General features: G+C 40.2%; 2 protein-coding genes and 2 long non-coding RNA genes across 6 annotated transcripts; 3 read left to right on the top strand and 1 right to left on the bottom strand.

Annotated features, from left to right (window-relative positions):
- Positions 1–639: 639 nt before the first annotated feature.
- LOC121790836 (protein ALP1-like) lies at positions 640–3,728 on the top strand. 3 transcript variants are annotated; one of them, XM_042188953.1, is made up of 4 exons: positions 652–774; positions 918–995; positions 1,348–1,463; positions 2,538–3,728. In XM_042188953.1, the coding sequence occupies exons 3-4, from the start codon at positions 1,373–1,375 to the stop codon at positions 3,590–3,592; spliced, it is 1,146 nt and encodes a 381-aa protein (XP_042044887.1). In that variant the 5' UTR covers positions 652–774; positions 918–995; positions 1,348–1,372; the 3' UTR covers positions 3,593–3,728. The 3 variants fall into 3 exon arrangements, with proteins under 3 accessions (XP_042044880.1, XP_042044887.1, XP_042044891.1); XM_042188957.1 differs by lacking the exon at positions 918–995 and having other exon boundaries at positions 726–774; positions 2,538–2,587; positions 2,696–3,728; XM_042188946.1 differs by lacking the exon at positions 918–995 and having other exon boundaries at positions 640–774.
- On the bottom strand, positions 3,627–5,961 carry LOC121790855 (methyl-CpG-binding domain-containing protein 7-like). The gene is made up of 7 exons (XM_042188967.1): positions 5,802–5,961; positions 5,590–5,730; positions 5,427–5,471; positions 4,950–5,075; positions 4,453–4,611; positions 4,142–4,371; positions 3,627–3,894 (listed from the first exon to the last, which is right to left on the bottom strand). The coding sequence occupies exons 1-6, from the start codon at positions 5,928–5,930 to the stop codon at positions 4,159–4,161; spliced, it is 813 nt and encodes a 270-aa protein (XP_042044901.1). The 5' UTR covers positions 5,931–5,961; the 3' UTR covers positions 3,627–3,894; positions 4,142–4,158.
- Positions 5,962–7,624: 1,663 nt separating this feature from the next.
- LOC121771018 lies at positions 7,625–9,372 on the top strand. The gene is made up of 3 exons (XR_006043907.1): positions 7,625–7,720; positions 8,589–8,653; positions 9,126–9,372. It is a non-coding gene; the product is annotated as an uncharacterized LOC121771018 (long non-coding RNA).
- A 7,177-nt stretch (positions 9,373–16,549) lies between these two features.
- Positions 16,550–18,395, top strand: LOC121770347. The gene is made up of 3 exons (XR_006043755.1): positions 16,550–16,743; positions 17,612–17,676; positions 18,149–18,395. It is a non-coding gene; the product is annotated as an uncharacterized LOC121770347 (long non-coding RNA).
- Positions 18,396–24,215: the final 5,820 nt, after the last annotated feature.

Below are 24,215 nucleotides of genomic sequence, written 5' to 3'. Positions count from 1 at the left end.
TGGTCTACAATTTATCACGTGTAATTTTCGTTTTTATTAATTAAATCGAAAAAGATAAAAAAAACTACCAAATTAGGGTTTTGGATGAAAATGTCAATATAGTGTTTGAAAAATATCAACACAATGCTTTGAAAATGTCAACATATAACTTAGGTCAACACATTGCTTTAAAAATGACATTTTACATGTATTATATTGACATATTTTATATACCATGTTGATATTTGTTGTTGTACGAAAAAAATAAAATTTTTAATTTTTTTTCAAGTTTTAACATCGGGACATATGCAAGTGAGATCTCGTTAGAATCCTTATAAAATTATCTTTAATTTGATATATGTTGTGCGAAAAAATAATTTAAATCGAGAAAGTTATATGCGTTTTAAAGTTATGTGATATTTTTCAAAAGTTAATTACGACTAATTTATTATAAATTGACCTTAATACCATTATTGATGTTTTTTGTTGATCGTATTGACATTTTGAGACTAATGATCTAGGCCCTTCATTTGAATATTTAAGGACTATTATTTAATTATAGTTAACAATGAAGTATTTAGCAATATATCGCTCCCAATACAGTACTATATTAAATATGGAGCTTCTTGAGAGTGTTGCATAATTTGGTAGTATATATTTATTAAAACAAGAAATCTGGAAGCAGAGGAAAGTATTAGGCAAATATAAAAGGCATTTCTTACATAAATAAGAGTCGAAGAAAAAGCAATCCAAGGAAAGAAGGAAGACCCAAACCAACATCCTGAGCCTCTGCAGGTACCTCTGATTCAGTATTCTGTTGAATACCACTGTGGTGTATTGTTTGTTCAATACTGCCTAAGGTTGTTAATTATTCTTTTTGTCGCTGAATCTTCAAATTCAAATGACAATGTTTTCCTGTTTACTTTCTGATGTTACAGATGCCAAATGTGTTTAATTTGCTACTAAAACAGAAGAAAATTCATAGTGGAAGTAGTTGATCTCTTCAAATAAAATGAGTAATGTTTTATCCTGATTTTGCTCCATTTTCTAGATGAAGTAAATAGGTTTATCCTGTAATTGTGGATATGTTTGAAACTGGTATTTTTGGTTAGAAGTGTCAAGGTAACTGAATTTGTTAGTTGTTAATTCAATTATAGTTATCAGATATTGTTTCTTTTAGTTGTGTATTAAGTCAGTGTCATCTTTGAGATGAACAAAGGTAAAATGTATAGCTGATCACTTGTGAATGCAAAGCACATTCACAATATACATACATGTATATATCATTTGGAGATAACATTCACTTTTTTCTTTATCAGAGATTATATGAACTATAACAAGTAACTAGGTCTTTTGTTTTGATCTCAGTGGGGCTTTGATTCAATTGGCTCCGATGGGGCCGGTGAGAGGAAATAAAAAGAAAAGGAAATTTGAGAAGAAAGCTGACGAAAACTCTTTCATCTCAGGGTCAAAAACAATTGCTGGTAAATTTGATTTCAATTTTCTTTTGCTACACTTAACCGATTTATGTTGTCTATCATCATTTCGTGATCTGTTTGTTGTGTGTGTGCTGCGTACTCATCTTCGTTTTCTCTTTGGAAATTACAGGTTAAATCTTCAGGTAGTATCATCAATACTAACATTCTGCATATTAATTTGACAGTACTAAATGCAATGCTATTCTTGTTTTGTTGTTTCATAATCAATCCAATGATCTTAAACATGAAATAAAAAGGAAATTGGTGTTTATGTTTTTTTACCAGTCTGAGTTTCCAGCAGAAGTAAAATTCCTACTTTCTCCCCCTTTTCATAATTTGATTTGAGGGAGAATAGAAGATATATAGTGCAGCACTGTTCAAGATCGTAGTTCAAGATCGTTATGTTATATAAGAAGCAGTAATATGCTTTCGAACAAGGATTTCGCTAGCTCTTATCCAGAGTTCGTTTTTATTTGAAGACTCTATTTGAGTAATAATCTTTAGATGATCCTTTGTCAGAGGAACTCTTCAAGCTCTTGTTCTCTAAGCTTCATTTAGGGTTAAATGGCTAAAGACATCTGCTAGAGATTAATGGAGCTATGTAGTCTCATTGCAACTAAAGATAACTGGACAAGCTTAATTAGAATAATTATCCAGTTGAAGTTCCATTTTCATCTGAATATTTTGCACAAAGGAATGATAATTCAGGATAAGAAGAGCATATGGCTCCAGACAAGGGATCATATCATGTGCCTGCAATTTTGTGATACAAATGGTGTACCTTTCTTTCACCTGGTCTTTTTTTACAGAGAATGACTAAATTATTGTATGGAGATGTTTCTATATGGAATAAGTATATACTACATTGTATGCTAAAAACATTATGAAGTCAAATAATTAGAAGAGAGTGACTCATTGAAGTGATTTCATGTCAAGAAACAGCTGATTTAGCAGTAATAACTAATATGGCTCAGATTTAAGCATCTCAACATTTTTGAATCATCCTAACTTCCTGAAAACTCGCATGCTTTGTGATTGTGATACTCTTTCATATATCTTCTAAGCTCCGTCGATCTGCAGGTAGTCCGTCGTCTTCACAGATATTAGACAACTTCAGATCTACTTTCAAGGTGTCGAGAAAAACTTTCGACTATATATGTTCCCTAGTGAAAGAGAATATGATGGCTAAGACACATTTTGCATTCACTAATGGTAAGCCAATGATGTTAAGTGATCAGGTAGCCTTAGCACTAGTAAGGCTTGGGTCTGGCAACTCGTTGGCTTCAATTGGTGAATCATTCGGGGCGCACCACTCGACTGTCTCGCAAGTGACGTGGCGCTTTGTGGAGGCCATCGAAGAAAAGGGTCTTTGCCACCTCCAGTGGCCTTCAACAGAATCAGAAATGACACGGATAAAACACAAGTTTGAGATAATCCGAGGCCTTCCGAACTGCTGTGGCGCAATCGACACTACTCATATAACCATGCTGTTGACCTCGTCTGATCAGGAAGCCGACACCTGGCTTGATCACAAGCTGAACCACAGCATGATCCTGCAAGCAATTGTTGACCCTGATCTGAGGTTCCGTAACATAGTCACTGGGTGCCCAGGGAAGATGACCGACTCCTCTGTGCTCCAGAGCTCGAGCTTCTTTAAACAATGCCAGAAAGGGGAGAAGCTGAACGGGAAGACGACCCATTTGTCAGAAGAAACAGAGTTAACGGAATACATAGTTGGCGATTTCGGGTTCCCATTGCTACCGTGGCTTGTGACTCCATATCAAGGGAAGGAAGTCTCAAATCAAGGAAAAGAACTCTCAAAAGTTGAAGCAAATTTTAATAAGAGGCTACTCGCGACCCAAACTGTCGCTGAAAGGGCGTTGGCAAAGTTGAAAGGGGTGTGGAAGATGATTCACGGTGAAATGTGGAGACCAGACCGTCAGAAGCTGCCTCGATTCATCCTAGTATGCTGCATTCTCCACAACATCGTTATAGACATGGAACAAGACATCAACAATGATTTTCCGTCGTCGCTTGCCCATGATGAAGGATACAGGCAGGAGATCTGTGAATCTGTCGACAAAGCAGGATCAATTTTGAGGGACAGATTGTCCATGTATTTTTCAGGTAGATAGCTATATAGCATTACTGAAGCAAAATCTTGCACAATTTAGATATTAATATATTTTTTTATAAAACTGTTGAATACTGGGTAGACCAGCCAGTCTACAAGATAAGTATTTTTAAATAACTACAAAATTTTAAAATCAAGATTGTTTTGCGAATTCTACAATCTTTATCCTTGTTATATATTGCTATGAGCAACAATCAGAACTGATTGAAAATAGGAAATAGTTGATCATTGCTCCAAAACCGAGAACCAGTGTCCTAACATCGGTTAATTCTTGACAGCAGGCTTGGTTCAGCTAATCTTCAACTGCACAATCAAGACACAGATTTAAGTTAGCTAGGCAGATTGATCATCTGAAAACAAGCCATTTCAACAGGAATTTTATCCTTTTAATGTCATCGTGTCTGTTCTATAGCGGTATTAAGCAAGTATTTTCATAACAGCAATACCTATAATTCCACTTTTCTTGGTTTTACATCAGGAAAAAATGTTAAAGGTTGGTTGATTAATATTTTAATTGGATTAGAATGTATCTGAGTGGAGGAGTGAATACCTATACGCTAGGATGTTCTAATAACTGTGGGTTCCGTCCTTCATGAAAAGCGTGAATCTGGTTGTCCATTGATTCTTAACAGCATCGGGGACCAATGCCTCGGAGATGAAAGGGTTCCACGAATCCCCTTGTGCATTGGCAAGAACCCAAGTCACTTTCATTGGCGGCTCGATAAAAGATGAGGCTTGTGATTTTGCTTGAGTAGTATCTTTCTTCCTTCGAGTATAGGTCTATGAAGGCAAACACAAGTTATAATTAGATAAGTATGGAAAAATATGTCCTATCATCTCAAAACTATGAATTGAGCTTACCTTGTGATTTTCCATTTTGAAAGCCTGTGCAAGAGGTTTATTTTCCATAATCCCTTCTAATGTCTTGGATAATGGGGCATCTTCGTCCAATTCTGCCAAGTGTGCCTCAACAGCAATCAGGGACCGAAACTTCACACCAGTCTCAGGTTCATAGTAATACTGTGTGACAAAGTGTCATTTCCAGTTTCCAATCCACTAAGAATAAGAATGAAAGGACAGGAACAGACAGATGCACAGATAAAGTTAGGCTAAACCAAATGCATTAAGACATCACTCCCAACGCTAAAAGCACAATACATGTTACTGGACCGAAGACAAATGCCTAACACACATAAATACCCTCCCAATGAAATTGTTATTTCCATTGGAAGTTGCTCTGTTAGCTAAGACCTAAGAAACGACACATGTTTACAAAATAAAATTACTATCTGCATGCCATAGGATTTCAAAATGAGGTGGGAAACAGATAAGACTGTTGGTCATAAGTATGATATTACCTTGTCAGGCCAGTTCATATATTTACGAGGCACCTCCTCCACAACCCAGCCATCAGGAAGAATGCCGGGGGCTTCCCGTACTACAGCCAAATAACTCTTGCTTCCTTCATTATCCACTCTCAACAACTGTAACAGCATTTTCATCAAAACTATAAATTACATATACAGCACATAGGCATACAATCACCAATAAAATCGTTTTTATTTCAATTTCACCAGCAGCAGAATCTTGAATGCATCATACAGATAAGTAGATGTCACCATTTTACATACAAATGTCATATATCTAGGCAAAAGTAAGTTAAACAATCAAGTTTTACTAATAGCTGGTGTGAATCCATTAGTATTAACTAGGGCAGAGGCATTCAGATTCATAAACCTTGGATATCCATAAAGAGATTTAGAATGAAACAGTTGTAGTTTCTACATCCTGAATCTAGAACTTGATTAATCGTTTCTAAGTTTCCTATTTAGTACCTTTCCATCAGAAACAAGCATCCTTCGATATCGACATCTACCACTCTGCAAATAAACAAATAAAAAAAAAAGAATTGAATTATTATAGCATTAAAATCAAGTGCCCTAGGAAAGAAATGATGATAGGTAGGAAATAAAATTGGGGGAAAACAGAAAAAGTTACCCTGTGCAAAGGCATTCGCATTCGCATTCGCATCCGCATCCTAGTGTTGGATCTGAAGGAGCGGTTAGGTTCTCCGTTCAAATATCGATGAACTTCTCTGACAGACCTGAATTTTCTTCCAGAGCCAGGCTCATAGTAGTACTGCATGTCGACAAAAAAGCAGAATTGTTAAGTGAAAGAGAGAGAATTCAATGGAGTAATTGGGGATGAACCCTGTCGGAGCGGCTGCCGTCAGTGCGTGGCACCTCCTCCACGTCCCAGCCGTGCGGAACCACCGCTAGCTGGCGGTGGGCGTACGGCACCAGCATTGAATTTGAGCTTGAGCGTCGGCGTCGCTCCATCACTCCCTCAACTCTCAACCTCTCTGTGTTTGAGTGATAAATTAATAAAAATAGTATATACAAAATTGGACATTTTAGGTATTTTACATTTAACATAAATTTATAGTTGTTAATTAATTTAATGTATTACATAGTTAATCTTGTATCATTGTTTAGGAAAGAACATGCATTTTGTAATCAATGTATACACATTTAGGAAATGGTTTATTAGACCTTTGAAATTAATTATGTAGATTAACGTAGCATCCATATGAATATGATATATGTATTTGAATAATTTCTTCTTTAAAAAATGATGATATTTCATTTATTTATGGTGTCCTAAATTTCTCGGCCCGAGGTCTTCCAGTCAGAACTCGTCTCTGATTGTCGAGCAAAAAATAAATAAATATTGATTTTCTAACATAATTAGTTTTTTATTGATTTTTTTAGATTCCAAATTTATTGTGCGAAAATTGATAAAAAAATATTAATTTAATAAATCATAGATTATTTAACATAATTTAAGTGTTGTATCTCTAAATCAGATTTCTAATAGTAAAATTTAATTCATCTTTAAAATTCTAAGGTATAAAAACGATAACATGCGTATATACTTAATTTCTTAATGTTATCATCTAATGAAATAATAATAGTCATTCACATCCAATTAATGTTTTATTACTCTCTCCGTCCCACAATATGAGTCATATTTGGTTATGGCACGAGTTTTAAGAAATGTAAATAAAGGTGAGTTAAATAAGTTAGTAGAATATGAGTCTAGGTGGGTTAAATAAGTTAGTGCAACATGAGTCTCACTTATATATACTATTAATTAGTTTTTATAATAAAATGTGAGTGGAATAAGTTGGTGCAATGTGGGGCCTACTTACCATTTATGGTAAAGTGAAATGTGACTTTTATTAAGGGACAAACGAAAATAGCAAAACATGACTCGTATTCAGGGACAAAGTGAGTACTAAATAATTTTTATTATTCCAAGTTATAAAAACGACTAAATGCATATATAATTAATTTCTTAGTATTGTCATCCACATATATATGAAATAATCATATCATTCGCATCCAATTATTTAATTTTTGATTCATCTTTAAAATTATAAGGTATAAAAATGACTGCATGCGTATATATTTAACTTTTCTAATGTTATCATCCTATGAAATAATAATAGTCATTCACATCTGATGAGGCTCGTTTCGTGCATGTGTTCCGTAGTAAAACTGCATCAAATTGTGTAAACTAACTGTAACGCCCCACTTTTCGAACCCTAATTTTTCGAACCCTAAGATGTTGTACTTATTGCTTTGATTGCCGAATTAAATGACGGATTTATTATGTGATTGAAATGGTGACCTAATTTTGATTTGATCGAGTCAAATTCGTTGATTTTATGAAGTGGCTTAAATTAATTAATGTGGAATGAAATATATCATGGTGAATTATATTATTTCGGGGAGTGAGATTTAATTAGGATCATAAATAATTACCTTGCCCTTTTATGAAGGGAATTTTCGACCACTATTATTATTTGGAGAGGAATTTATTTTTCTTGGATTTAATTATTTGTTTTGGGATAATTATCCAAATTAAATCCTATGAACAAAGGATCAACCCCTAAACCTAACACACAAATCACACGCCCACTTCTTCAAACCACACGCCCCACCCCCTTTTTCATCTCTTCTCCCACTTGTTATCCATTTCACTCAACATCCTATCAATTTTCCAAGAGATTGTTGAAGAACCAAGGTTTTAATTGCTTCCTACCGATTATTTCGTCCAAGAAAAGGTAAATTCAAACCCATATTCTTCAATCCTCTCCATCTAGACTTTCTTTGACTCCCTCATGCATGTAGAGAGTGTAGGGAATGAAGATCTAAGGGTTTAATCGGTGGGAATGTGAAATCATATGTGTGAGTGCGTTTTGATTGCAATTGCTTGTTGATTTATTGAATCCTCGGTGATTGATGTGCGATTTCGTGAAAATATGTGTTTAAGGACTCTTTTGAGCATGATTGTATATCAAAACCATGAAAAGATTGATTTTGAATGAGTAGGGATAAACCCTAATTCGAATTGCTATCAGTATGAAAATCTGTGATTTCCGAACAGTGTGTTCTGATGTATTTTTGACCAACCAAACGAACTCCGATTTGACCGATTCTTCTTCCTGTGTAAACTTCGTGATGTCTTCTATTTTGTGTGTAAATTTCGACCCATTTGGCTAAACGATGAATTTATGGTGAATTTTTAAAGTTGACTGCGCGATTCTGCCAAAAACGTGTTTTCTCGACCAGTAGGTTACGCCTTTGGTTTGCCCGACTTAAAAGTGGTATTTTGACATGAAATTTAAACAGAATGTTATTTGATGAGTCTACTGCCTTGTCATAAAGTTTTAGCCCCATCGGAGGTCGGATGATTTTTAAATAATTTTTACAAAAAAGTTGCGCAGAGCTGCCAGATCTCTACTTTGGTTAAACAACTATATTTGTATGCTTGAATGACATACATGAGTTTACATATGTGATGAGGTGATGTGATATGCAAAGATGGGTGATATGATGTGATTCCTATTGTTGATTGGGAAAGGGGAGTGATCTAGGACATGCATGATTTTAGTCCATATTAGTGACTAATCGGGGACACATTATCCAAAGGTGAAATTTTGTGCGAGACGCGTGATACCAAAGGAAAAGCGAAACTTGAAAACTAAAGGATCGAGGTGGGCTCTCTTCCTTTTTAAATAAGGACCATGTCCTAATGTTTTATCAATGAGAATAAATGTGACTTCATGCCTTGTTTTGGTTTTTACGTGCCTATCTGATGTGGTTTTTGCCACTATTTATAAATCGAATTCGGGTCCCCGTAGGACAGCAAACCCTACTTGGATTAGTGTACACCTATGGTAGACTGTGTGCTAGCGTACGGGCTGGCCGGTCTAGTGACCTGGTTTGCGGCCGCATTCCTTGTCATGTATTGGCAGATATGGTTAACGTCTATGGGAAAAATGACTGATCAGTCGATGTTTGAAATGGAAAAATGATTTTGAGTGCCTCGGGCCTTTCTAAAGAAAAACCCCGACGGTTACTTACGTACGGCATGATATCATAAACTGTATTTACAATGTTTTCGGCATGAGCCACTGAGTATTATTTCATAGTACTCAGCCCTGCATATGTTTTCCCTATATGTAGGTTGAGCGGCGACGGGCGGTTGGCGGTGTTGAGCAGGAACTAATAATGAACTGTGGTTGTTTTGGTTTTGAAATTCCGAGTGTCGTTGTGTCTTCACACATGACATCACTCTTCTCTTGGATGCTTCCGCTGTGATATTTTTCTTAGAATACTTTTCATTTAAATTCTGAAACTATTTTATGATGGGATGTTTGAAACTCGTTACACTTTTTGAATAAATGCTAAACCCTAGTCTTTATTCATTAAACCCTAATACTCTTGGTCGCATTATTTATTAGACTTAGTTTTTAGTCAAACTTTTATTGAAAACCCTAGTCTTCTATGCCGTTCATCTAAACCCCTTTAAGTCGCGATCGCCCGCTTTTATTAACCCTAAGGGGCGGTCGTGACAGTTTGGTATCAGAGCCTCAGTTCTTTCCGCTCTGGACCCAAGAGTCTTGTTTGAGTCAAAATCTATGCATGTGTAATTTGATAAATTGATAAACATCGATAGCTCAACACCACAACTCGTCTCCGCCCAACCACAAAAAAAAGAGGTAAAAATACTTTTGTGAGTTTTGGATTTGATTAACCGAAGTTGAAATTTTCGATGGGGAACAAAGTTGATATGATATTTTCGAAATTTTTGCTTGGAATATGAATGGATGAAAATGCATGGATATGGAATTGATATTTGCGCTTATGCCCAAGATGATGAATGTCGTTATGCGATGAACTTGTATTTTACTTGATAAGGAAAAATTGGCAAATATGTGATAACTCTATATACGTTGGATGAATGAAGTTATATGATTGTGATTATTCAATTGCTTTATGAGGCAATATGTGAAAGAACTTGAGCATGCTGCTATACATAATTGTAAATCATGTATGAATGAAAAATTTTGAGATAGTGTCGAACGTGGAGGCAGGAAAAGCCTAACGCAAGGCAAGCGACGCGTGGGGATATATATCGCGACTTAACGAAATGCGAAAACGCACGAACCTTTTTGCTTCGGAAATGAAATTCCATTCATTCTTGATATGATACTACCCGCACACCTCCATCATTGGAGATTTATATATACGCACCCATCATATTCTCAGCATCATTCGAAACCTCATACACCGTTATTTCTTTCGATCCTTGTGCTGATGCTGAGTTTTTCTTTTTTTTTAGATGGCCCAAAGGTATTATGCTCTGATGCGTAATCGCTACTCCAGCGAAAGGGACCACCCGGTTGAGCGCTACCGAGATTACGAGTGGGACGGGGAGCTCTTCCTCATGACCTACGTCACCGAGTTTTACAGTAAATGGATGAACGCCTATGCATATGGGGGAGCTACCCATCACGAGGGGATCCAAAAGCTCATCCACACTCTACCATCTCCTTGGAGCGAGTGGACCGCTCAGGCGTCTCAGTTTTTCATATGGTATAGCCCGCTCGATTACACCGCGCGAGGGGATTTGGTTGGCCTTATAAAGGTGCTGCTTCCGGCCATGACAGCGGCATTTGATGGACCGCCACGTGATCCACCTCCACATATCTATCCGCCGGGTACAGCCCGCATGCGGAAGTATCGATGCGACGAGGAGCCACGCGTCTCCCGTGTTCCTAAGAGAAGGAGACTCGGGATGCGTGTCGCAGCCCCTCAAAGAAGCAACAGAGAGGTCAATGTGAGGTTTGGGATGACCCCTCCACCTGCGGGTGTCGAGGAGGAAAGTGAGGAAGAGGATCCCGAGGAAGAGGATCCCGTAGAGGAGGAGGACCCAATTAGAGAGAGCGTTGGAGAGACCGAGGAGAAGGAAGATGAGGATGGAAGGGATTAAACATAATAATTCTATAATATTTTATTACGATTTCCCATGTTTTGGATACTTTACCGTTTTTGCTTGACCTTGACATCGTTTTGTCCTTTGTTTTCGTTATAATGGAACTAAGACCTCTTCGAGGCAACTTTTCATATTTCTATGGGAAATTCTTGTCTTTTGCTATCCTATTGTGTAATGATTTGGTACCATCCCTTATTATCTTTTGTGCGATTATCTTTTGCTAGCCTATGACGCAATGGCCTCTTGCTATACTATATTGTAATTGTCATTTTCTATCATATTGCACAATTACCTTTGATGTACTATTGCGCAACTATCTTTTGACCACTCCATTGTACAATTGCCTTTTGCCGTCTTATTATGCAATTGTATTATTCTGTTGTGCAACTGCCTTTTTCTATCCCAATTGTGCCCTTATGTTTTGCTATTCTATTGTACAATTGTCTTTTGTTACATTATTAAACAATTACCTTTTTCTACCCTGTTGAGCAATCGCCTTCTTCTACAATCACCTCCTGCTATGCTATTTTGCAATTGCTCTCTTGTTATCATTCTGTGCAATTGTATTTGATACCTTTGCAAAAGCTCTTTATGATGCAATTGCCCCTTGATCTCCACTTTTCAACTATGCCACATGACTATTCTTGGATTTTGAATAAATGCGACAGTAACTCGTGTGGTACTGAATCAGAATGCCGCCAAGACGCAACATAAGACGTAACAATCCCGAACCTACCCCTCAGACGATGGAAGAGAGTGTGACACAACCCATCCCTCCACCACCGCCTCCTCCACCTCCGGTTGACCGTGAAACTGTGAAGCTTTTTCTAGAGCAAAAACCTCCCGTCTTTGATGGAATGGGAGAACCGGCCCAGGCTGAATCATGGATACGCGCATTGGAGCGCATTTTTGCAATCTTAGGGTGCAATGATAGGGAACGGTTGAGTTGTGTGACCTACCAACTAACCGAGTCTGCTGACTTCTGGTGGGATACCAGGATGAAGACAATGCCCCAAGATCAAGCAGCGAGGATGACTTGGGAAGGCTTCAAGACAGAAATATATAATAAGTACGTGCCCAAGAGCTACCGGAAGGCAAAGGCATCTGAATTCTACAATTTGACCCAAGGGCGCATGACTGTGACCGAATATGACCGTGCGCTCAACAACATGACCCGGTACGCACCTGACCAAGTCGATACTGACGAGAAGCTGGCTGAAAAGTTCCGTGAGGGACTAAGGCATGAGATAAGGATGTCGTTGGCTAGTCGTGGGAGACTCTCCTACGCGGAAGCGTTAGCCCTTGCGCTAGATATTGAGGCAGCTATGCCCAAGGAGAGGATGAAGGAAAACACTACTTTGGCACTACCTCCACCACACCACTCTCGAGAGAAGAGGAAGTGGGAGGGGAATGGGACCCCATATGACAACAAGAGGTACCAGCCCACCCAGAACCGACCACAGTATGGTGGAGGGCAAAACTCATCCAACCAGAGAGGCGACTTCCGGCCTAAGCCACCCCAATGCAATGTGTGCTCCAAGTACCATTTTGGAGAGTGTAGAATTCAGAACACCACCAAGTGCTTTAACTGTGGGGGAAATGGCCACTTCTCTAGAGAGTGTCCGAGCAAGAATGTGGGAATGGGGTCGAGGCAGAACACTCAAGGATCCCGCCAGCAGCCAAGGGCACTGCAAATTGAATCAAGGGGAAATCGCGATCAACCTACGCGACAACAGCAACCTTACCGCCCAAGACTCCCTTCTCAGGCTAGAGCATATGCCTTGAGTCAGAAACAACCCAAGACTGAACATGGGAGTCACGAGAAGGGAAACCTGACAGGTATGGGCAATATCCTCGACACACCCATTGTTGTATTGTTTGATACGGGCGCATCACATTCATTCATATCTGAATTGTGTGTGGACACCTTAAGTTTACCTGCTTACAAATCTGAACATAAGATGATGGTGTCCTCACCAGTGGGAGGGGTAATAGAGGTTTCTCGAACATGCTCGAACGTAGAAATTGTTATGGGAGGACTTAAGTTAATCACTCACAACCTACAAGTCATGGCAATGGGGGATATTGACATAATTTTGGGAATGGATTGGTTAGCTACGAATTTTGCTACTATTCGTTGCAAGGAGAGGCAAATATCTCTGCAAGCCCCGGGGAAGGAACCCACCATATACTATGGAATCTCGATGAACCGGCGAACGTCTATCATCTCCGCTCTTCAAGCTAGTGCGATGGTGAGAAAAGGGCGTCCTGCTTATCTTGTCTATCTACAAGGAGAGGAGAAAGGAGAAAGGAAAGTGGAAGATGTTGCCGTTGTACGAGAGTTTCCAGACGTCTTCCCCGAAGCTTTGCCTGGACCACCGGCAGATCGACAATTGGAGTTCACAATCGACCTAGAGCCAGGGTCGGCACCCGTGTCCAAGGCACCATACCGAATGGCGCCTAAAGAGTTAGAGGAACTCAAGATACAACTTCAAGAGCTTATGGACCTGGGTTTCATTAGACCCAGTGTCTCACCGTGGGGCACTCCGGTGCTCTTTGTCAAGAAGAAGGATGGGTCGATGAGGATGTGTATCGACTATAGGGAGTTGAACAAAATGACCCTCAAAAACAAGTACCCACTGCCGAGAATAGATGACCTATTCGATCAACTCCGAGGAGCCGGTGTGTTCTCAAAGATGGACCTAAGGTCCGGATACCATCAATTGAGAGTCCGAAGGGAGGACATACCAAAGACCGCTTTTCGCACAAGATATGGTCACTATGAGTTTGTTGTAATGCCGTTCGGATTGACAAATGCACCCGCAGTATTCATGGATTTGATGAACCGAGTATTCCACCCATACTTGGATAAATTCGTCTTGGTCTTCATAGATGACGTACTTGTTTACTCGAAGGATGAGAAAGAGCACGAGGAGCATCTGCGAATTACCTTGGAGACGTTGAGGACCGAGAAGCTATACGCCAAATTCAGCAAGTGTGAGTTTTGGCTGAAAGAAGTCAACTTTCTAGGTCACATTGTGTCGGCAGAAGGAATCCGAGTGGATCCCGCCAAGGTTGAGGCGGTACAACAATGGAAGGCACCTTCGACACCAAACGAGATTCGAAGCTTCCTGGGTTTGGCAGGATACTACCGAAGATTTATAGAGGGATTTTCCAAGATAGCGAGACCAATGACCCAACAACTCAAGAAGGGGGTAAAAGTCAATTGGACCCCGGAGTGTGAGACAAGTTTTCAACTTTTGAAGGATAAACTGACCACCGCACCAATCTTAGCCGTGCCAGAGCCTGGAATGAGCTACGTGGTATACACGGACGCTTCGAAGGAGGGACTTGGATGTGTGTTGATGCAAAACAACAAGGTGATTGCTTACGCATCCCGGCAATTGAGGCCACACGAGTTGAACTATCCAACCCACGATTTGGAACTGGCAGCGGTGGTACATGCCTTAAAGATTTGGAGACATCATCTCTACGGAGTTCGGTGTGAGATCTTTACGGACCACAAGAGCCTGAAATATTTCTTCGAGCAAAAGGATTTGAACATGCGACAACGAAGATGGCTCGAATTGGTAAAGGACTATGATTGTGGCATCAACTACCACCCCGGCAAGGCAAATGTAGTGGCAGATGCCTTGAGCCGGAAGAGTCATTCCCAACTGGCTGCTTTTCTCACCAAAGAAGAAAGCTTGATACGCGAATTTAGCAAGATGCGTTTGGAAGTGGTAAGGGCACCCGAAACAGTGAAGGGTCGAATTGCCACCTTGATGGTTACACCTGATCTAAGAACAAGAATTGTTGAAGCCCAGCGCATGGACGCGAAATTGGAAGAAATTCGAGTCGAAGTAAGAACTGGCGAATCTGGGAATTTCCGTGAGGAATCCGACAATGCTCTCACATTCGAAGGGAGACTCTGCATACCGAGTGACGAAGGACTCAAAAACGAAATCATGAGTGAAGCACATGAGACTCCTTACACCGCCCACCCAGGGAGTACGAAGATGTATCAAGACTTGAAGAAGACCTTTTGGTGGAATGGTATGAAGAGGGATATAGCGGCATTTGTGGAGCGCTGCTTAGCCTGCCAACAGGTGAAGGCTCTACATCAACGACCGTACGGAAAGTTGCAACCACTAGAAATTCCCGAGTGGAAATGGGAGCATATCGCCATGGATTTTGTGACAGCATTGCCAAAGACGCAAAGAGGGAATACTGCCATCTGGGTAGTTATAGACCGACTCACCAAGAGTGCGCACTTCATACCGATTCCCATAACCTATGGATCAAATAAGCTAGCTCAAATTTATATAAGGGAAATAGTGCGACTGCATGGAGTCCCAGCGACGATCACGTCTGATCGTGACCCGAAGTTCACTTCAAGATTTTGGATCAGCCTACAACGGGAGCTAGGGACTCGTTTGAATTTTAGCAAGGCGTTTCACCCGCAGACGGACGGACAATCCGAGAGGACGATCCAAACCCTCGAGGATATGTTGAGAGCCGTAGTGTTAGACCGAGGAGGAAGTTGGGAGTCCGCACTCCCCTTGATCGAATTCGCCTACAACAACAGCTTCCAGGCAACGATAAACATGGCGCCGTACGAAGCCTTGTACGGGAGAAAGTGTAGATCCCCGCTCTACTGGGACGAAGTTGGCGAGAGAAGGGTACTCGGGCCCGACGCAGTCGAAGAAATGGTTGCAATCGTTCGACAAATTCGTGAAAGGATAAAAGAAGCTCAAGACAGACAGAAGTCAAATCGAACCGACTTGCAATTTCAAGCTGGCGACAAAGTCTTCCTCAAAGTATCCCCGTCGAAAGGGATAACACGTTTCGGCGTCAAGGGAAAATTGAAACCGCAATTTATTGGACCGTATGAAATCCTTGAAGGAGTGGGTCCTGTTGCATATCGCTTGGCGCTACCTCCGAACCTTGGGAACGTGCACAATGTCTTTCATGTGTCACAGTTACGTAAATACGTGTTCGACCCAAAGCACATGATTCACTACGAGGAGGTCGCGTTGAATTCGGACCTGAGCTATGAGGAGAGACCCCAAACGATTTTAGACCGAAAAGTCCAGAACGTGAGAAATAAGCAAGTTGCCTACGTGAAAGTGCAGTGGAGAAACCACGGGCACGAAGAAGCCACATGGGAGCTTGAGGACAAGATGATGGAGTTATACCCAGAACTCTTCCCATGAGAGTACCAAATTTCGGGACGAAATTTCTTTTAAGAGTGGTAGGATGTAACGCCCCACTTTTCGAACCCTAATTTTTCGAACCCTAAGATGTTGTACTTATTGCTTTGATTGCCGAATTAAATGACGGATTTATTATGTGATTGAAATGGTGACCTAATTTTGATTTGATCGAGTCAAATTCGTTGATTTTATGAAGTGGCTTAAATTAATTAATGTGGAATGAAATATATCATGGTGAATTATATTATTTCGGGGAGTGAGATTTAATTAGGATCATAAATAATTACCTTGCCCTTTTATGAAGGGAATTTTCGACCACTATTATTATTTGGAGAGGAATTTATTTTTCTTGGATTTAATTATTTGTTTTGGTATAATTATCCAAATTAAATCCTATAAACAAAGGATCAACCCCTAAACCTAACACACAAATCACACGCCCACTTCTTCAAACCACACGCCCCACCCCCTTTTTCATCTCTTCTCCCACTTGTTATCCATTTCACTCAAGATCCTATCAATTTTCCAAGAGATTGTTGAAGAACCAAGGTTTTAATTGCTTCCTACCGATTATTTCGTCCAAGAAAAGGTAAATTCAAACCCATATTCTTCAATCCTCTCCATCTAGACTTTCTTTGACTCCCTCATGCATGTAGAGAGTGTAGGGAATGAAGATCTAAGGGTTTAATCGGTGGGAATGTGAAATCATATGTGTGAGTGCGTTTTGATTGCAATTGCTTGTTGATTTATTGAATCCTCGGTGATTGATGTGCGATTTCGTGAAAATATGTGTTTAAGGACTCTTTTGAGCATGATTGTATATCAAAACCATGAAAAGATTGATTTTGAATGAGTAGGGATAAACCCTAATTCGAATTGCTATCAGTATGAAAATCTGTGATTTCCGAACAGTGTGTTCTGATGTATTTTTGACCAACCAAACGAACTCCGATTTGACCGATTCTTATTCCTGTGTAAACTTCGTGATGTCTTCTATTTTGTGTGTAAATTTCGACCCATTTGGCTAAACGATGAATTTATGGTGAATTTTTAAAGTTGACTGCGCGATTCTGCCAAAAACGTGTTTTCTCGACCAGTAGGTTACGCCTTTGTTTTGCCCGACTTAAAAGTGGTATTTTGACATGAAATTTAAACAGAATGTTATTTGATGAGTCTACTGCCTTGTCATAAAGTTTTAGCCCCATCGGAGGTCGGATGATTTTTAAATAATTTTTACAAAAAAGTTGCGCAGAGCTGCCAGATCTCTACTTTGGTTAAACAACTATATTTGTATGCTTGAATGACATACATGAGTTTACATATGTGATGAGGTGATGTGATATGCAAAGATGGGTGATATGATGTGATTCCTATTGTTGATTGGGAAAGGGGAGTGATCTAGGACATGCATGATTTTAGTCCATATTAGTGACTAATCGGGGACACATTATCCAAAGGTGAAATTTTGTGCGAGACGCGTGATACCAAAGGAAAAGCGAAACTTGAAAACTAAAGGATCGAGGTGGGCTCTCTTCCTTTTTAAATAAGGACCATGTCCTAATGTTTTATCAATGAGAATAAATGTGACTTCATGCCTTGTTTTGGTTTTTACGTGCCTATCTGATGTGGTTTTTGCCACTATTTATAAATCGAATTCGGGTCCCCGTAGGGCAGCAAACCCTACTTGGATTAGTGTACACCTATGGTAGACTGTGTGCTAGCGTACGGGCTGGCCGGTCTAGTGACCTGGTTTGCGGCCGCATTCCTTGTCATGTATTGGCAGATATGGTTAACGTCTATGGGAAAAATGACTGATCAGTCGATGTTTGAAATGGAAAAATGATTTTGAGTGCCTCGGGCCTTTCTAAAGAAAAACCCCGACGGTTACTTACGTACGGCATGATATCATAAACTGTATTTACAATGTTTTCGGCATGAGCCACTGAGTATTATTTCATAGTACTCAGCCCTGCATATGTTTTCCCTATATGTAGGTTGAGCGGCGACGGGCGGTTGGCGGTGTTGAGCAGGAACTAATAATGAACTGTGGTTGTTTTGGTTTTGAAATTCCGAGTGTCGTTGTGTCTTCACACATGACGTCACTCTTCTCTTGGATGCTTCCGCTGTGATATTTTTCTTAGAATACTTTTCATTTAAATTCTGAAACTATTTTATGATGGGATGTTTGAAACTCGTTACACTTTTTGAATAAATGCTAAACCCTAGTCTTTATTCATTAAACCCTAATACTCTTGGTCGCATTATTTATTAGACTTAGTTTTTAGTCAAACTTTTATTGAAAACCCTAGTCTTCTATGCCGTTCATCTAAACCCCTTTAAGTCGCGATCGCCCGCTTTTATTAACCCTAAGGGGCGGTCGTGACACTAACGCTTAATTTTGAGCCAGGTGTGTGTATAAGTTCGTTATTTTCAGAAACTAAGTTGATCAATTGGGCGGACAAGTGGACCAGGAGAAGAAGCCAAATCGCTGCACAAACGGATCAAGTGAAGCAAATGACAAGCAGCGGAGCACCAAATGAAAGACTAATGCGTCGCACAAGAAAAAATCCTCGAGGGCAAAGGTAAAGATGACCTTTCAAAAGACAAATGCCCTACGGATCAAGACCTCACGCCTTCCTATAAATGGAAATAGAGAAGGAAGAAGGAGAGAAGCTTCAATCAGTGCCACTCATTAGTTTTCGGCTCTTTTCCAGAGCTGAAATTGGCAGCTCTAGCACTCCGTTCTCCTATTTTTACACACACACACACACACTTGGTTCCTTTCTAGTATAGTTTAGTTAGTTGGCGCTTTTGGTGGTTTTTTTCTGCACATTTCAGCTTTTGGTTCTGTATTCCACTCCGAGAAGGGGTGATGGAACAATTTCTTATTTTCCTTGTTTGTTTTCAGTTTACTTTTGTTGTTATTGACGCTTGATGCTTTTTACTTAGTGGATTCGAAGTTATGTTTTTATTTCAGGTCACTGTGTTCTGTTTTATGCATGATGTTTTTTATTTGCTTTCAGTTTCCTTTTCATTTCGCATGTTCTAGGTTAGATATGTTTTGCTCTGCTTTGATTTGTTCAGATCTGATGTTTTACGCTTGAGAATCCGTACTATGTTTAGATCCAGTAGTTTCTGTGTTAGTTCATGCATGATTATGGGTTAGTTTCATGTTTTACGTAGTTGTAGTTTAGATCTTAGAAGTAGATTTAGTTTATGAGCTGATTTGAAGTTTAATCTTCTTTGATCTTTCAGATCAACATTTCTGTTCTGTTTTCCAGGTTGATTTTGGGAAGAAGATGAAGCCGTTACAAAGTTTTTAATTTATCTTACAATTTGCAGGGACTGACAGCCTCCCGTTTATTTTGTTTGTCCATTTATGGAAAGTTCAGCTGAGCAAGTAGACTAATTAAGCTTTATGAGTTGATCAGTTTAATAGCTTTAATCTTCCCAGTCTAGTAGTTAACTTCACTCACCCATAGAAGCGTGGCCGCAGCCATTCCCCTTTCGTGTCTAGCATGCAAATCTCAAACGCCTAATCTCTATAGGATCGATCCTTACTTCCCTATACTAGTTAATAGTATTAGTGGGTTAAGGTTTTGAAAGCACGCTTGTCTTGAGTTCTTCCTTTCTATTCTCTCGAGTCGGAGTAAATTAAGTTGATCAGCCTGAGTTTCAACTGGATCCACTAACCTGTTCTCACAGGTAGAAGGGCATACAATTAGCTAGCCGGATCAGTTTGATGATTTGACTTGAGCAGTCCACAACGATACAAATGCACACCGAAGAAGAAAGACACAAAGCAAGCACTTTTCTAATGGCACCGTTACCTGTGATGATGTTGTTTACCCTACTTTTGCTGTAAGACACTTGGGTTGTGAATATTGTTAATATTTTCAATTTCTTGTTTTGATTGCAGTAGAGAGAGATAGCTCAGAGCAACATGGAGAAGAATCAACGTCCTGATCTATGTCGATTAAGTGTTTACCCTACTGGTGTGAACCAAGGGGACTGCTGAAGCAAGGGAACCCATAGATGGGCGGAGCGTCTTAGGTTTTGTTTAAAAAATTTGTTTGAATTTTGTAAATAAGCTTTTTGTTGTTATCTGTTTACCCTAGTTCGAAGGCACCGAGTCCAAGAGGCGGATAGAGGAAGAGGAAGGAGTGAAGCTAAACACTGTCCAAGGCAAATGATAAGGCTCATTTCATGCATCGGTTTAGGGGTAAAAAGTACGCTACCTTGATCGGTTTATCGCGCAAAGCAAGTGTTAAATGTGCAGGAATGCCGCTTGACCAAGGCATCAGGGTCAAACTGATCAAGCAAGTACAATAGGCGAAAAGAGGCAAGAAATTGGGGGAGTTGATCAAGGGGAGTAACCAAGCAGTCAAGGAGGGGACCACAGGCTTCCAGAAGAAGGACATGCGAGGCAATGAGCTGGATGGTGCACATCATTCTGTTATCAAGGACGACGTTCTAGAAAGGGGACACGTGCTGATATATGAGACGCAAGGACGGAGCTGAGTCATGAATATGTTACTGAAAAGCGTCGTCATTCTAGAAGGAGAGCACGTAGCAATCGATGAGTCGCTCACTCTTAGCGTGAGCGAATATTCCCTTCCAAGATCGTTATCCAGCTGGAGGTCGTGCCGAGCCTATAAATAGAGGATGTGCCACCACATTAAAAAAAGCTGATCCTTTACTTTTCGTCTTTAGTTTAGTTTAGTTCTCTAGTTTAATCCAATTCTCTAGATAGCTTAGATATAGTAATGCTTAGTTAGAGAAAAGGGTGACCGAAAGGAGCGCTATAGAATACTCTATATCTGTCAGCGTTGTCTCAAGTTTCCTGCCGAGGATCTTCTCGGTTTACTTCCTTTCGTATTTTCCTAAGTGTTAGCTTAGTTTAATTTCAAGTTGCTTTGTAGCTAAAGTTTCGAGCTTGTGCATTCCGCATGTTCGATGTACTCGTTTGGATTCTGAGTATAAAATCAAAGTTGTTCTGTTTTCATCATCGTGTTTACTGTTTTAAGTAGTTAATTTTCATTCCAGTCTAAAATTCACTTGACCGAGTAGTTAAATTTTCCTTGAACAAGTAGTTAGTTACTTTTCTGTCTATGTTAAAATCAGTAGTTAAAAACTCCAAAAATTAAAGCGTGGCAGCAGCCAACCCCATGTTCACTACTCACACACTTGATACACTAGCTTCTCTGTGGGATCGACCCCGAACTTGCCGCTTTACTGTTAAAGTAGTGTAAAATTGGGAGTTTATAAATTACATTGGTGGCTTGCGAGAGCGAGATCAACTTGATAGAGTGGCAACGACATTTGCTAACTGATCCATCCGGTTCAGTTATCTCTTCCATATAACTTGAATAAAAAATTTCCGCAGTCGCATCAGCAAGCCTGCCAAAATGGCGCCGTTGCCGGGGATGCATGGTGTTATTTTATGTTTATGTGTAGCGCATAAGTGTATATAATTTTGTTTCTTTCTTTTCTCATTTGTTTTTTCTTCTGTTGATGAGAAGGTACCACCGCGGCGGTCACTAGAATCACCCTCTTATATACAGAGGCACTAACGCTCATTGGAGAGTCCAGGAAGTCGGCGCAGTTACCACTCGTTACAGAGCTGCACTAGCAGCAGCAGTAGCCGCTGATCAACTGACCAGCGAAGAAGAAGGAGAGCAGAACGTGCAGCCCAGACCACCACCACTTGAACAAGCAAAAGCAGAGATGGCCCTCATCGACAACGACTCAGGAATTGGCTCTCTGCACGCTCATGACGAGAAGGAGCCCACACATGCCTGAAAGAGCAGGTTTGTGTCAGGTGTCGTGTCGAGCACAGGATGTATCATACTGATCAGGATGGAAACCCAGCTATGCCTGAACCTGGTATCAATAATTCCTCAACCCACTTCTACTGACTAGTATAGTGGACGTAAGGGTCGAATCCCACAGAGATGAATGTGCTTTGGGAATTGTGGTGAAATTCTGGAAAGGTTTGGTTAGCTACCACGCTTTGGATCATCTAGGCTGGAATTTAAGATGTTACTCTACTGACTAGGAGGTGGGGAGAAAGATGATTGACATGTAGCCGTGTACGTGGAAAGTGGGGAGCATAGGTTTCAGGAAATATATGAAAAGTATGAGTTTACTATAAAAGGCTAAACAGAATATCAGAGGAAAAGAGGTAGTTAGGTGACTAGGCCTACAGATCTGAAAAGTGACAGCTGAAAAGTAAAGGACAAAAGTAAAAAGTGGTTAAAAAACAAAATTGGTCCAAAAGTTGGATGGAGATGTTATCTTCTTCAACATGAATCAAATCAGATCAGCAAATCCAGAATTATCACCATAGAAACACAGATTAACAACTTCATGAACACAGATCTACAATTAAAACCTCAAATCAAAAGATCAAATACCGAAACTGGAACTACTGGGTGACATGCAAGGTGGCAGAAACTACGTAAACTAGGCTATCACATTTAACCATTTCAGATCTAAAATCTACCAGCAAACTGAACTCAAGAACTCAGATCTATCAATTCGGAAATGGAAACATGCTCGCAACAACTAGAAATTACCGTAACTACTGGATTTAAGCTATCTAGGCAGAAAAGAACGAGATCAAACAAGAACCGAGGCACAAAAACAACTTCATATCATAGAAACGTTTGGATCACAACTAAGACTGCAAAGTAAGCAAATATTGAAAGTGCAACAAATCCAACGTAAGAAAACAAAGTGCGATTAACTAAGAAAGAAAATAAAGATTGTTTGCTAATCCGGGCGATGAAACTGTTAACACTACGAAACACGCTGACTGGAACGAAAGGATGTGGAACTCCGGTGAACTGATGAGCTTCAGGTGACCATGGCTGTCGGCGAGGAACGAGAATATGAAGGATAATGCTGAAGGATTGATCTACCAAAGAGAGATTGCTAACTAAGCATAGGAGTTGATGAACTAATCGATCCCCCTTCTCTCTCCAAGTGGCTTCCTTTTATAGGGAGGCCTCCCCTGATTTTTAGGGTAGACTTCAAACATGAAATGACTCTTTTGCCCCCTTGCTTGCGGCTGATCTACACAGCTATCCTTCTTCTCCATCTCGAGCCTTTTTGGCATGCATACTGGTCAGGATAGCAACATCCTGACGCCCTTCTCACATGAATTCTCCTAACATTCTCATACTGGCTAGAACACTTCCCTGCACACTTTAGCAACTGTTTTGCAGATATATTCCAATTATGCACATTACACTGACCAGTAACCAAGGCCTAGAATACGACTTATCAAACTGCTCACACTTACCACATGCTTGTCCTCAAGCGTGAAGAACAACAAAAGAAGTAAGTCGAATTCTAGCTTGGTTACTCCCCTGACCGAATCTATCCTAACCTAGACCCTAAACTATGGCGCAAAGAAAAACACATAAGCACGGACACATACACATAAACAGAACTAAAGACACTTAAACACATTAACACAACTCAATTGGGCTATATTTTCAACCATCTCTCCCCTTGGGATCAGGTGCAATCCGGCCTTAGACAACCTTGAATTTCCGCCGCCCTCCCCTTTTCCTTCCCAGTCAGTACATCCGCTTGTCAAGATCACCCACACTCGCGGCTTAACACTAGATTCTCTCAGTCACTCACTCCTCACTGGGGATGTTAGGACTGTATTCTCTCATAGCGCTGAACCACAGATGCTTCGGACTTAGATCTCACGTGCGGCTACTGAAGGTCTTTTAGGCTTGTAACGGGGCTATTGGGTTATAGTGTTTGTGGTGGTTGTTCCTAAGGCTCTAAGGTTCAAAAACCATTACTTTATTCTGATGCGGGGGAACTGTGTGCGCTCAGGCTTTCGGCTGCCACTTCTGCTTGGCTGGACTTTTTCCGAAGTTGCTTCCCAACTGTTCAGTAGCATCTTGTGGCTTCGCCACCCTTATTCCTTCACATTCTTTTTGTGGTCAAGTGTTTTCGACCATTTTCTTCACATTTTCCTTCTTATTATTTTTGGGCCTGGAATGACTTCCTGGTCGATTTTCTCCCTGCTTCTCAATT

The sequence above is a fragment of the Salvia splendens genome, chromosome 2 (genome assembly GCF_004379255.2).
Source record: "Salvia splendens isolate huo1 chromosome 2, SspV2, whole genome shotgun sequence".
NCBI lineage: Eukaryota > Viridiplantae > Streptophyta > Magnoliopsida > Lamiales > Lamiaceae > Salvia > Salvia splendens.
The sequence above is the reverse complement of the archived record's forward strand: the minus strand, read 5'-3'. Positions and strand labels throughout refer to the sequence as shown.

Excerpts from the sequence above, each read along its gene's own strand:
- LOC121790855 (XM_042188967.1), bottom strand. The coding sequence starts at position 5,930 with ATGGAGCGACGCCGACGCTCAAGCTCAAATTCAATGCTGGTGCCGTAC. Across the intron at positions 5,731-5,801 it reads ACGGCAGCCGCTCCGACAGG|TACTACTATGAGCCTGGCTC; the intron begins GTTCATCCCCAA and ends GTCGACATGCAG. Across the intron at positions 5,076-5,426 it reads TGCTTGTTTCTGATGGAAAG|TTGTTGAGAGTGGATAATGA; the intron begins GTACTAAATAGG and ends ATGCTGTTACAG.
- LOC121790836 (XM_042188946.1), top strand. The coding sequence starts at position 1,373 with ATGGGGCCGGTGAGAGGAAATAAAAAGAAAAGGAAATTTGAGAAGAAA. Across the intron at positions 1,464-2,537 it reads AGGGTCAAAAACAATTGCTG|GTAGTCCGTCGTCTTCACAG; the intron begins GTAAATTTGATT and ends GTCGATCTGCAG.